The 12,539-nt window shown below is 44.8% G+C and overlaps 1 protein-coding gene across 2 annotated transcripts in view; it reads left to right on the top strand.

The window, feature by feature from the left end:
* Positions 1-6,773, top strand: part of MEFV (MEFV innate immunity regulator, pyrin) — a 42,841-nt gene extending 36,068 nt beyond the window's left edge. Inside the window, exons 5-10 of one of the 2 annotated variants that reach the window (XM_059692897.1) lie at positions 1,381-1,611; positions 2,017-2,039; positions 4,022-4,137; positions 4,313-4,345; positions 4,692-4,724; positions 4,852-6,773. In XM_059692897.1, coding sequence (XP_059548880.1) covers positions 1,381-1,611; positions 2,017-2,039; positions 4,022-4,137; positions 4,313-4,345; positions 4,692-4,724; positions 4,852-5,405 — 990 coding nt within the window. In that variant the 3' untranslated portion in view covers positions 5,406-6,773. The remainder of the gene's footprint in view (positions 1-1,380; positions 1,612-2,016; positions 2,040-4,021; positions 4,138-4,312; positions 4,346-4,691; positions 4,725-4,851) is intronic. The other variant, XM_059692899.1, reaches the window with a different exon arrangement.
* Positions 6,774-12,539: the final 5,766 nt, after the last annotated feature.

The following is a 12,539-nucleotide window of genomic DNA, read 5'->3' as shown; positions in this document are numbered from 1 at the left end:
TACAGGCTCACTCCCAGGCCCAGTTGGGGCACGTGCAGGAGGTGACAGATGGATGTTTCTCTCTGTCTCTCCCCCAGCCTTCCTCCCTCCCCTCCACTCTCAATGGAAAAAATATCCTTGGGTGAGGAAATTTAGTCCTGTCCTTTGAGCCCAAAATGATGAGACTTCTTTTTTTTTTTTTTTAAATAAATGTTATTGATTTTTTTACAGAGAGGAAGGGAGAGGGATAGAGAGTTAGAAACATCGATGAGAGAGAAACATCGATCAGCTGCCTCCTGCACACCTCCTACTGGGGATGTGCCCGCAACCCAGGTACATGCCCTTGACCGGAATCGAACCTGGGACCCTTCAGTCCGCAGGCCAACGCTCTATCCACTGAGCCAAACCGGTTTCGGCATGATGAGACTTCTTAAGTCCAGTCTTAGTGGATCTAAGAGGCCCTCACCCTCCTGGGAGGAAGGAAAAGGTGCTCTAGCCACTGCACCTCTCCAGAGAAGCTTCCTAGTGATGATGAGAAACAGGGTGAGACAACTAATGGGTGACCAGTGTGCAATGGTAGTGGAAGTCAAATTCGCTTACATTCAAAGAAATAGACTAACTAGCCCATTCAGAGCCATACTGAGAACCTTCTGCAGGCCCGCACTTGGGGCAGGGGAGCAGGGATTGGAGAGGTTTCCCTTCTGGAGAGCTTGGTGGTCAGAATCTTGTCCATTTATGACCCCAGGTATATGCCATCCTCACACTAGGTTTCAAGGAAGAAGGTGACATCAGATATCTGTGTCCTGTGGCTGCTGTAATAAAATACCACCAACTGGGTGGCTTAAACCACAGAAACTTACTATCTTGCAGTTCTGGAAGCTAGAAGTCAGAAATCAAGGTCTTGGCAGGGTTGGTTCCTTGAGGGCCATGAGGGAAGGACATGTTCCAGGCTTCTCTTCTCAAGTTGTAGATGTCTATCTTTTCCCTGTCTCTTCACATGATGTTCTCCTCATGTTCGTGTCTGTGTCCAAATTTCCCCACTCCCGTGGCCTACCCCACGCCAGTATTACCTCATCTTAACGAATTGCATCTGCAAAACCCCTATTTCCAAAGAAGATCATATTCTCAGGTACTGGGGGTTAGAAATTTAACATGAATTTTAGAGGGAACCCAATTTAACCCATAACAGCAGGTTTTAGGGCATTTTCCCAGAGCCAGTCCCTTCCACCCTCAGTCTGCTGTGGAAAGGTTCTGGTCCATTTGGCCGCCTTCTCTGGAATGCAGGCCTCTAAGAAAGCCTGCCTCTTATCCACTCCAGGAGGTGGGCTTCTGGGGATCCCCTGGGCACACACACCCACCTTATTGCACAGACCCCTTTACCTCCCTGTCCCCTGTTCCCAGAAACAAACTGAAATCCAGAAGCAGAGAGTCAGGTACCAGATGGAGCAGTTCTGCCGGTTTCTGGAGCAGCAAGAGCGGCTCTTTGTGGCCTGGCTGGAGAAGCTGGCACAGACCATTGTCCAGGTCAGGGAGACATATGACACCAAAGTGTCCAGGGACATTGCCCTTCTCACCGAGCTGATTGAGGAGCTGGAGACCAAGCAGTGCCAGCCGGAATGGGAGCTTATGCAGGTGAGTATGGCTGGACCTGCCCTTGCCCTGCCCATTGTTCCCAGTAGGAAGACATGGGCTCCTAACACAGACATCTGCTCTGCCCCAGCCAGGGGGTGAGGTCCTTGGGCCCAAGGGTGGGACTTGGTCTTGGTGACCCACAATGCCTCTTGTGCCCAGATCCCTTTTGTGAGCTCTTAGGAGCCCAGAATGAGGGGATCTCCTGGCATCTCCCAGAAGAGATCAGCAGGACTTGGGTGCAGTTCTGTTGCAGGCCACAGCTGGGCTGCACCTTGGGGAATTACAATTAAAATTGGGAGAGGTGCCCCAGGTTTGCGGATGCACTGGGACTCAGGAAGAGAGGCCAGTAGTTAGTGCAGCCCCTAGGAGATTGGTAACGGAGAGCTTCCCTCTTTTTTCTCCTAGGACATCGGAGTAACCCTGCGCAGGTACCGAGAGCTCCCCTGGTGATCCCTTGGGTGTCCTGCAGGCAGCATTTGGGAAGGCAGTCCTAGAAGGGAGATGTTCCCAGGCCCGGGTCTGGGACACCTTCCTGGGCTCCTCCCATTTCCTGCTGCTACCCAAGGCCTTTCTGGATTTGTGTAGCAAAAACTGGAGTGTGATCGGGAGGAAGAAAATGGGGTTGAAGACCGGAAAGAATGAATACAGCCTGCCATGCTGTTAGTGGTGCCCTAAGAAAGTTCCCTAATAGATTGTGTCCTATGCAATTCACCTCAAGAAAACTGTTCCTGCAGAGTGCCTGTAGCCTCAGGGAGGGAAGCACTTTCCTGGAGTGGAGCTGCAAAGCCCCACAGGCAGGGGAGGGAATGGAAGGGAGGAGGCCGGAAATTACAATCACCCCCTGAGCTTTACAAAATCCTGACATCCAGGCTAGAGCTGGTGACTTAAAGCTGAATCTTCAGGAGTCTAACTCAGGAATCAATATTTCAAGTCTTTTTTTTTTTTGTGGTAAAATATACATAACATAAAATTTACCATTTTAATCATTTTTAAATGTATGTTTAGTGGCATTAAGTACATTCACATTATTATGCAACCATTACCACCATCCATCTCCAGAACTTTTTCATCTTTCCAAATGGAAATTCCATACCATTAAACATCTCATTCCCCCCAACCCCAGCCCCTGGCACTCAACACTCTACTTTCTGTCTTTGTGAATTTGACTACTTTAAATACTTCATGTAAGTGGAATCAAAAAATATTTGTACTTTTGTGTTTGGCTTATTTCCTTTAGCATAATGTCTACATGCTATAGCAGGCGTCAGAATTTCATTCCTTTTTTAAGGCTGAATAATATTCCATTGTATGTCTATACCATATTTTGTTTATCCAGTCTTCCATCAATGGACACTAGATTGTTTCCACCTTTTGGCTATTGTGTATAATGCTATGAATATTGATATAGACATATTTTTTGAGTCTCTGCTTTCAATTCTTTTGGGTATATCCCCAGATATGGAATTTCTCTATCATGTAGTAATTCTATATTTAGTTTTTTTGAGGAACCACCATAATATTTCCCACAGTGTCTGCACAATTTTACATTCCCACCAGCAATGTACAAGGGTTCAACTTTCTCTACATCCTTACTAAAGCGTGTTCTTTTTCTTTTTAAATTATTTTTATTGATTGATTTTAGAGAGGCAGGAAAGGGGAGAGAGAAACACTGATTTGTTGTTCCACTTATTTATGTTATACCTTGGTTGATTTTTGTACATGCCCTGACCAAGGATCAAACCCACAACCTTAGTATATTGAGATGACACTTTAACCAACTGAGCTACCTGGCCAGGTCTATTTTTGTTCTTAACAACAGCCATACTAATGGGTGTGAAGTAATATTTCATTGTGTTTTTTCCTCATCTATTATCATTTTATTTCAATAGAAAGAAAATGAGGAAGTATAATTAATTTGACATAGATAATTCTGGGCTGAGCATTTCACTATCAGAAGCATTTTAAAGCTATTATTAAAATTCCTTGTGGTTTTAACATCAGTGCTTTTAAAAACTCCCCAGGTGAGCCTGGCTGGCTTGGCTCAGTGGTTGAGTGTCGACCTATGAACCCGGAGGTCATGGTTCAATTCCCAGTCAGGGTACATGCCCAGGTTGTGGGCAGCTGATCAATGATTCTCTCTCATCATTGATATTTTCATCTCTCTCTCCCTCTCCCTTCCTCTCTGAAATACATAAAAATAGATTTAAAAAAATAAAAACTCCCCAGGTGATGCAAATTCATGGTCAAAGTTGAGGACCAATGTTTAGAACTTGAAGTCCAGGGAGGAATTTTTTGCAAAGCCCAGGCGGGGCTGGGTGTGCCCTGTGGAGGCTGCACCTCCCTCCATTTTATGGGAGCTTGGGCCACTCCATGCTCCAGCCCTCTCTGGACAATAGTCTTTTATCTTTAGAGTCAAGACAGTGACTGTCCCTGAGCCATGGGCCACCCCTCTAGAGGTGAAAGAGAAGATCCACCTGCTCCTCCAGAAATCAGAGTTTGTGGAGAAGAGCATGAAGCATTTCTCAGGTAGGTGGGCTTGGGGGAAGATAGAAGGTGCCCACTCACTTCCTCCCAGAGATCCATGTAGCCCAGAGCCCCTGAGCATCCCTTCTCCATCTCTCAGTCTTCTGACTCTGCCTTCAGCCTCCTTCTGATCTGTCCCTAGCTGGGGAAATTAACTCTAGTTCTCCTTCTCCTTTAGGAACCCTGCATTCAGAAATGGAAACCTTCAATGGTAAGTACTGTGGTGGTGGTATGTGCTGAGCAGGAGTTATGATATGTCCTTGTACTGTTGATTTCTGGGCATTATTTAGAAGAGAGTGAGAAAAATACCTGTAACAAAGGCAAGAGGAAGGTCGTAACAGGCCCTCACAGGTTCTGTGCGAAACTCCTTTAGCTGGGTCAACTCACCAGACCAGAGAGGCCCTGGTGCCTGGGAGGAATGGGGTTATATCCAAGCAGAGGAATCAGGTCCTGAGCATATGGGTTCTTGTCTTTCCTTGTTGTGGGGATCCAGGTAGATGTAGCCCTCTGAGTGGGAATGCTCAGGATTTCCCCCCTCATCTCTTTTTTCTCTGTAGTTCCAGAACTGATTGATGCTCAGGCACATGCCGGTAAGTGCCAGATCAAGGCGAGTGGTCTTGGCCTGATGGATCCCTGTCCATGTTTTCTGGAGGTGGGGTGAACCTGTGGGGATGTTGCCCATTGACTCCCAGCTAGGTATTCTAATTCTCTCTGCAGTGAATGTGATTCTGGATGCAGAAACTGCCCACCCCAACCTCATCCTCTCTGATGACTTGAAGAGTGCTAGACTTGGAAACAAGTGGATCCATATGCCTGACAGTCCAGAAAGATTTGATAGCTGCATTTTTGCCCTGGGCTCTCCAAGCTTCCGCTCTGGCCGTCATTACTGGGAAGTGGAGGTGGGAGACAAGACAGGGTGGGTCCTGGGTATTTGCAAGGCATCCACAAGCAGAAAGGGGAACATGACTCTGTCGCCAGAGAATGGCTACTGGGTGGTGATGATGATGAAGCGAAATGAGTACCAGGCATCCACCTTTCCCCCGACCCGCCTGCGGATGAGGGAGCCCCCCAGGCGTGTGGGCATCTTCCTGGATTACAAGGCTGGAGACATTTCCTTTTACAATGTGACAGCCAAATCGCACATCTACACATTCACCAGCTTCTCTTTCTCTGGGCCCCTTCAAGCGATCTTCAGCCCTGGGACACATGATGGAGGGAAGAACATGGATCCTCTCACCATCTGTCCAGTCGGTGACCAGGGGCCTCACTGAAAGCCCTACACTTTGCATCTCTCTTCCAACTCCCAGCCTTGTACTTTGAACTTATACTCTCGCCAGTTATTATTGAACGTATATTGGGTTCTGGGTGCTTTGGGAAATATACTAAATCAGAGAATAGTCCTTGTGTCCTAGGAGCTTATGGAATAGTAGTAGAAATAAGCTAGGTACTCAAATAATGGTAAACCAAGGGTGAAGAGAACACATATGCTGATGACATGCCATGTTTTTTTCAGAGTAGAAAGTGCATGGCTTAATAAACCCTTGTATGGATTAACACCCTAAGGTGCTCCGGCGACAGAGATTCCACCCTCATGTTCCCTCAGTACCCATGGCAAGGATGTCCCCTCATTTTATTCTCCCCTGTCTTGAGGACTTGTCTAGGGAGGAAAAATAAGCAAAGTGGCTTGCTATAAATTTTTTTTGTATCTGGATTAATGAACTATGGTTCTTAAGAGTATTGGCTGTGCCTGATAAACTGATTAGAAGATTTAATCGTAATTCCATTTGCTGTCACTTGATTGATTGCTGTGAGATACCATTTCCCCACTGAACACCATGAAAGAGATGGAGCTATGGTGGTGGGAAAACATTTGACATATATTCTAAGTATCACATTTTCTGTCCTAATCTCTGTCTGAAAATCTGTGGGAATATTAGGTGCTTTAGTTCACAGATGTCCCGCTACCATCCCCCATTTAAAGACATGTAAAGAGAAAGGATATAAGGGGTGGCGGGATCAAATCAAGATTAAACTCCAAATTCTTCCTACCGCACCTCCTCTTTCCACATCTGCACACTAGAGCCAAATTGGACTCCAGTTCTCCATGGTTATGACCAGACCACAAAACACATGCTTTGCTGTCTTCATGGAGCTTGGTTCTAGCGAATAATCTAGATGCCGACACAGTTCACGTGCCCGACTTGTTTAGCTGATCCCTATGGTTGGGCATTTATCACTCCCAATTATCCCTTACTAATAACCTTTTCACAACCAGCTTTGTATATATTTCCCCCCACCTCCCCAAACACTTATTTTTTTCTCCTGTTATTCCTAAAATGGTTCTAAAATATAAACTATTTGATAACACTTGCTACAGTGGCCAGACAATCCTTCAGAAAGATTAAAAAATGTTTCTGCCCAAAGCAATGTTTGACTTTTTTTTTTTTTTTTGCTGATTTAACAGAGATGTAATGGGGTTTTACCTGTGTTTCATATCATTACTATTTATTGAGGCACTGAATTTTTCCAAGTGAATTTATACTTTTTGTTTCCTTCTATAGAAATTATATAGCTCCTTTGACTATTTACTTATAGAATCTAGATACTTAACTATTTTTATTTGTAGTATTTCTTTATAAATATTTTAGATACTAAACATTTGTATATGTAAGATGAAATTTTCCCTGTGTCTGGTGGTTTTTTATTGTTATAGAATTCACATATCACACAATTCACTCTTTTAAAGTATATAGTACTTCCTATTCCTACATGCTTGCCTTCTTCCACAACCACATCAAATTACAACTAAATTATACAACCACCCTTGAGAACCGTCTGAAGACTAGCTGAACAAAACTCAAACAACTGAGGATATAATAAGAAGTCTCACAATATTGGTAGGAGGGCAAAGACATGAAACAGGCTGGTCCCAGCCTGGTCTCAGCTATGGAGGTCCTCCCTGTGGAGCCAGGGGTCCCAGCGCTACACTGGGCACAGACCATAGCACCGGTGCCAGGAAAAGGATTCTCCAAAACATCTGGCTGTGAAAATCAGTGGAGATTCTGTCTGGGTGACATGGAGGGCTGCTGTTGTCCCAGGTATTCCTTTTCAAGGGCCTGTGTACAAACTTACTTGCTGACATACTCACTGGCTCTGACTCCAGTTCAGGGACAGCACTCAAAAAATTGCAGGAAGAGACTGGATGAAACTGACTTGTTTGGCTTTTGGAAGGCTGGAGGAGCAGCTCTCCCTGGGACTAAACTGCTGCAAGCACCATTGTTCCTTTGTTGAATCCTCCCTGCACACAGCCAGCAAACACAGGCTGATACCAAATCTGAGTTACCATCAAACTCACCCCACACTGTTGATTCCCAGAAACCCACCCTATTTAACTCACACGCCAACCCAAACCTCTTTCAGTGGCTGTTCCTCACAAACTGCCAGTCTGGACCCACACTGTGGACTTTCATCAAATCTCTAAAAGGTCCACAAACTCCAAACAAACAGCAGTCGGCCTGGGCATGACCTCTATCTCTGGCTAACTGGCCCAGGACTAGTGGCGGTAGTCCTTGGTCTGCACCAGAGCCTCTCCCAAGTGTTTCCAAGTCCAGCACAGGCACTATCAAACGGATCACTTTGTAGCTCACATCACTTGTCCCCAGACCAGGCACAGGTAATGGCTGATCTGGGCCTGCACTGGAGCCCCTCCCAAAAGGCCCCAGAACCAACACACCTGGTGGCTGGCTTCAGATCATACCAGAGCATCACCAAATTAGCTCCATAAATGACACAAACAACCTGTAGACTCAACATGCACCAGAGCCTCAGTACAGTGACTAACTCTCCACAGAGTCAACCCCCGCACTCTAGCTCATACACTATAGTCACAGCCAGTCCTCACAGCCAGTCCACCTTAGGGTCAAGCCCACCACTGACATGTCAATGGCAATCAAAGCTCAACTAGAACAGGAGAGCACACAAAATGATACCAGGAACACCCCTGAAGCACACAGCTCAGGTGAGCAGGGAGTCTTCACCACTGGGCCCCACCGGACACCTATTAGATAAGGTCACCTTGCCAACACTGGGAAACATAGATCTACCTAATACATAGAAATAGATACAGGGAGGCAGCCAAAATGAAAAGACAAAGAAATATGTACCAAATGAAAGAACAGGACAAAACTCCAGAAAAAGAACTAAACAAAATGGAGGCAAGGAATCTACTGAATACAGAGTTCCAAACACTGATTATAATGATGCTCAATGAACTTACACAAGAAGGGGAAACCATTAAAAAGAACCAGTCAGAAATGAATACTAAAATAACTGAAATGAAGACTATATTAGATGAACTCAATAGATTAGATGAAGAAGAAAATCAAATCAGCAATTTGGAAGGCAAGCTAATGAAAAACACCCAATCAGCTCTGGCTGGGTGGCTCAGTTGGTTGGAACATTATCCCAAAATTTGTGGGTTCAATTCTTGGTCAGGACACATATATAGGTTGTGGATTCAATCCCCAGTTAGGGCATGTATGAGAGGCAATGTTTCTCTCTCACACATTGATGTTTCTCTCTTTCTCTTTCTTCCTTCCTCTCTCTCTAAAATCAGTATAACATATCATCAGGTGAGGATTAAAAAAAACAAACACCACCCAATCAGAACAGCAAAAAGAAAAATTTTTTAAAAATGAGGATAGTTTAAGGGACCTCTGGGATACCACAACAACATTGCATCATAGGGGTACCACAAAAAGAAGAGAGAGCAAGAGATTGAAAACCTACTTGAAATAGACATACAAGTCCAGGAATCACAGAGCATCCCAAACAAGATGAACCCCAAAGAGGCCTGCATCAAGACACATCATAATTAAAATGCCAAAGGTTAAAGACAGAGAGAAAATTAAAAGCAGCAAGAGAAAAGCAATTAGTTATCTATAAGAGAGCTCCCATAAAATTGTCAGCTGACTTCTCAACAGGAACTTTGCAGGCCAAAAGGGACTGCCATGAAATATTCAAGTGATGAAAAGCTGGACCTACAACCAAGATTACTCTACCTAGCAGGGCTATCATTTAGAATCAAAGGAGGGTAAACAGTTTGCCAGACAAGAAGAACCTAAAGGGATTCATCACCAACAAATCAGCATTAAAGAACTGTTAAAGGCTCTTCTTCTTTTCTTCTTTTCTTCTTCTTCTTCTTTCTTCTTTTCTTTTCCCCCTTCCCCTTCCCCTTCTCCTTCCCCTTCCCCTTCCCCATCCCCTTCCCCTTCTCCTTCTCCAACATATTTTATTGATTCAGAGAGTAAGGGAAAGGGAGAAATAGAAACATTAATGATGAGAGAGAACACTGATTGGCTGCCTCCTGCATGCCCACTACTGGGGATTGAGCCCACAACCCGGGCATGTGCCCTTGACCAGAACTGGACCCAGGACCCTTCAGTCCTCAGTCTGATGCTCTATCCACTGAATCAAACTAGCTAGGGCAGCCCTTCTTTAAGAAGAATCAAAAACAATAAAAAGTATGAATAATAAAATGTCAGCAACTACGTATCTATCAACAATTACTTTAAATGTAAATGAATTAAATGCATCAATCAAAAAACATGGGGTGGCTGAATAGAGAAGAAAAGAAGATATACTGTATATATATACACACTGCCTACAAGAGTCCCACTTCCAATCAAAAGACTGAAACTAAAGGGATATAAGAAGATATTTCCTGCAAATATAAGTTAAAAAACCTGGAATAGCAATACTTACATCAAACAAAATAGACTTTAAAACAAAGGCTATAAAAGAGAATGGTGGACATTTCATATACAATAATCAAGATATGGAAGCAGCCTAAGTATCCATTGATAGATGACTGGATTAAGAAGATCTGGGAGACTGCTCAGAGAGGCAAAAGCCAGCAAGACCCCAAGTACCTGCACCTGACACCTGCTGGACCAGCTCCATGGAGGAAGGAAGTACAGGCCAGAAGAGGGTCAATCAAGGTGTGAGACCCAAGGCAGACCCATCCTGTGGGCTAAGGAGTCCCCGACCTCTGGACAGCTGGCAAAAAGACATTGGGGTTGAACCTAACTGGCAGCAAGTCAGAGGGGAGACCCCTCCCATAAATGGGACATCAACAATAAGTCCCAATTACAACATGAGAGCCCAAACAATGCACACAGGGGGCATTCCTAGAGCATCCAGCTCAGGTGAACAAAGAGACGACACCACTGGACCCCTCAAGACACCTTCTACATAAGGCCATCCTACAAAGACTGGGAAGCATAGCAGTTCTAACACATAGAAGCAAATATAAAGAGACAGCTAAAATGGGGAGAAAATGAAACAGCCCCCACATGAGAGAAAAGAAGGGATCTCCAAAAAAATAACTAAATGAGATGGAGGCAAGCCACCTATCAGAAATAGAGTTCAAAGCAATGGTTATAAAGATGCTTATGGAGGGGGAAAACCAAGATGGCGGCATAGGTAAACACCGCACAACCACTTCAAAAATACAACTGAAAGACAAAACGGACATCATCCAGAACCACAGGAGGGCTGGCTGAGTGGAAATTCTACAACTAGAAGGAAAGAGAAAAGCACACTGAGACTCATAGGAGGTGCAGAAGTAAAGTGCAGAGGTATGGAGGCTCATTCGGAAAGGGCTGGCAACTGAGGACGCAGTTGTCTTTTTCAATCGGGAGGGAGTCTCAAGCTCCTGATGGCTCTGAACTCCAGTTCAGGGCAAGTCTCTGGGGACCCAGACTCATATGGGGAGAAACTGGACTGTCTGGCATGTCAGAACTCGAGGGCGGCTTTCTCTCAGAGGTGCTTGCAGCGATAACCGGGACACTGAGACATGGGGCCTCTTAGGGTAGGGCTGAGGAGCAGCCATAGCTGCTTGCTCCGCCCTGTTGATCCCCTGAGACCCCACCCCACCAAAGCTGTGTGCAGAGGCTTTTGCATATGAAAGGCCTGGCCCTTTGCAATCTGAAAATTACCTAACAAACTGCAGCTGGGTCAGAGAGACCCAGAACTACCAAAAGAATGCCCAAGGCCCCACAGCAGCTTGCATTGCTTCAAAGCTGGGCCTCATCTGGGCACCTCCAAACCCCAAATAAAGAAGAGGAATCTGCAGAGCTCTCCATAGCTCCAGCTGGATAGCCTCAGGCAGAGGCTAAATTAGCACCTCCTTAGAGATCCAAGAGCCAGTGTACCCAGTGGTCAGAGTGGGACCATCCAGATTACAACTCCTCATATCCATAAGGGACACACTCAGGGGGCAGACTCAGTGAGCACCAAAGCCCCACTGAAGCAAGTCTTGCCCCAGAAGGGTGTCTTCAGCACAGAAGATCTCCCACTGCAGACACAGCTGATTCTCACAGCCAACTGGCCTGGAGGTCAATTCCTCCCAGTGATACCTACAACAATCAAGGCTTAACTACAACAAGACTGTGCACACAGCCCACAAAGGGGTGCACCAAGAGTGTCCACCTCCGGTAATTGGGGAGGCTGAGCTACTGGGCCCTATAGGACACCTAGCACACAAAGCCACTCTATCAACACAGGGAAGCATAAAAAATGCGGAGACAAAGAAACAGGTCACAAATGACAGAAATGGAGGAAAGCAAACTGCTGAATATAGAGTTCAAAACCACACTTATAAGGTTTTTCAAGAATTTTCTAGAAACTGTTGATAAATTTAGTGAGACCCTCAAGAAATCTAGTGAGACCCTCGAGGTTATGAAAAAGGACCAACTAAAAATTAAGCATACACTGACTGAAATAAAGAATATTATACAGACTTCCAACAGCAGACTAGAGGATCACAAGAATCAAGTCAAAGATTTAAAATACGAAGAAGCAAAAAACACCCAACCGGAAAAACAAAAAGCAAAAAGAATCCAAAAATATGAAGATAGTGTAAGGAGCCTCTGGGACAGCTTCAAGCATACCAACATCTGAATTATGGGGGTGCCAGAAGAAGAGAGTAAGATATTGAAAACCTATTTGAAGAAATAATGACAGAAAACTTCCTCTACCTGGTGAAAGAAATAGACTTACAAGTCCAGGAAGCGCAGAGGACCCCAAACAAAAGGAATCCAAAGAGGACCACACCAAGACACATCATAATTAAAATGCCAGAGCAAAAGACAAAGAGAAAATCTTAAAAGCAGCAAGAGAAAAACAGTTACCTACAAGGAAGTACCCATATGACTGTTAGCTAATTTCTCAACAGAAAGTATGCAGGCCAGAAGGGAGTGGCAAGAAATATTGAAAGTGATGAATAGCAAGAACCTACAACCAAGATTACTTTATCCAGGAAAGCTATCATTCAGAATTGAAGGTCAGATAAAGAGCTTCACAGATAAGAAAAAGCTAAAGAAGTTCATCACCACCAAACCAGT

The sequence above is a fragment of the Myotis daubentonii genome, chromosome 4 (assembly GCF_963259705.1).
Source record: "Myotis daubentonii chromosome 4, mMyoDau2.1, whole genome shotgun sequence".
Lineage (NCBI taxonomy): Eukaryota > Metazoa > Chordata > Mammalia > Chiroptera > Vespertilionidae > Myotis > Myotis daubentonii.
This window is presented reverse-complemented; position numbering and strand designations above follow the sequence as displayed.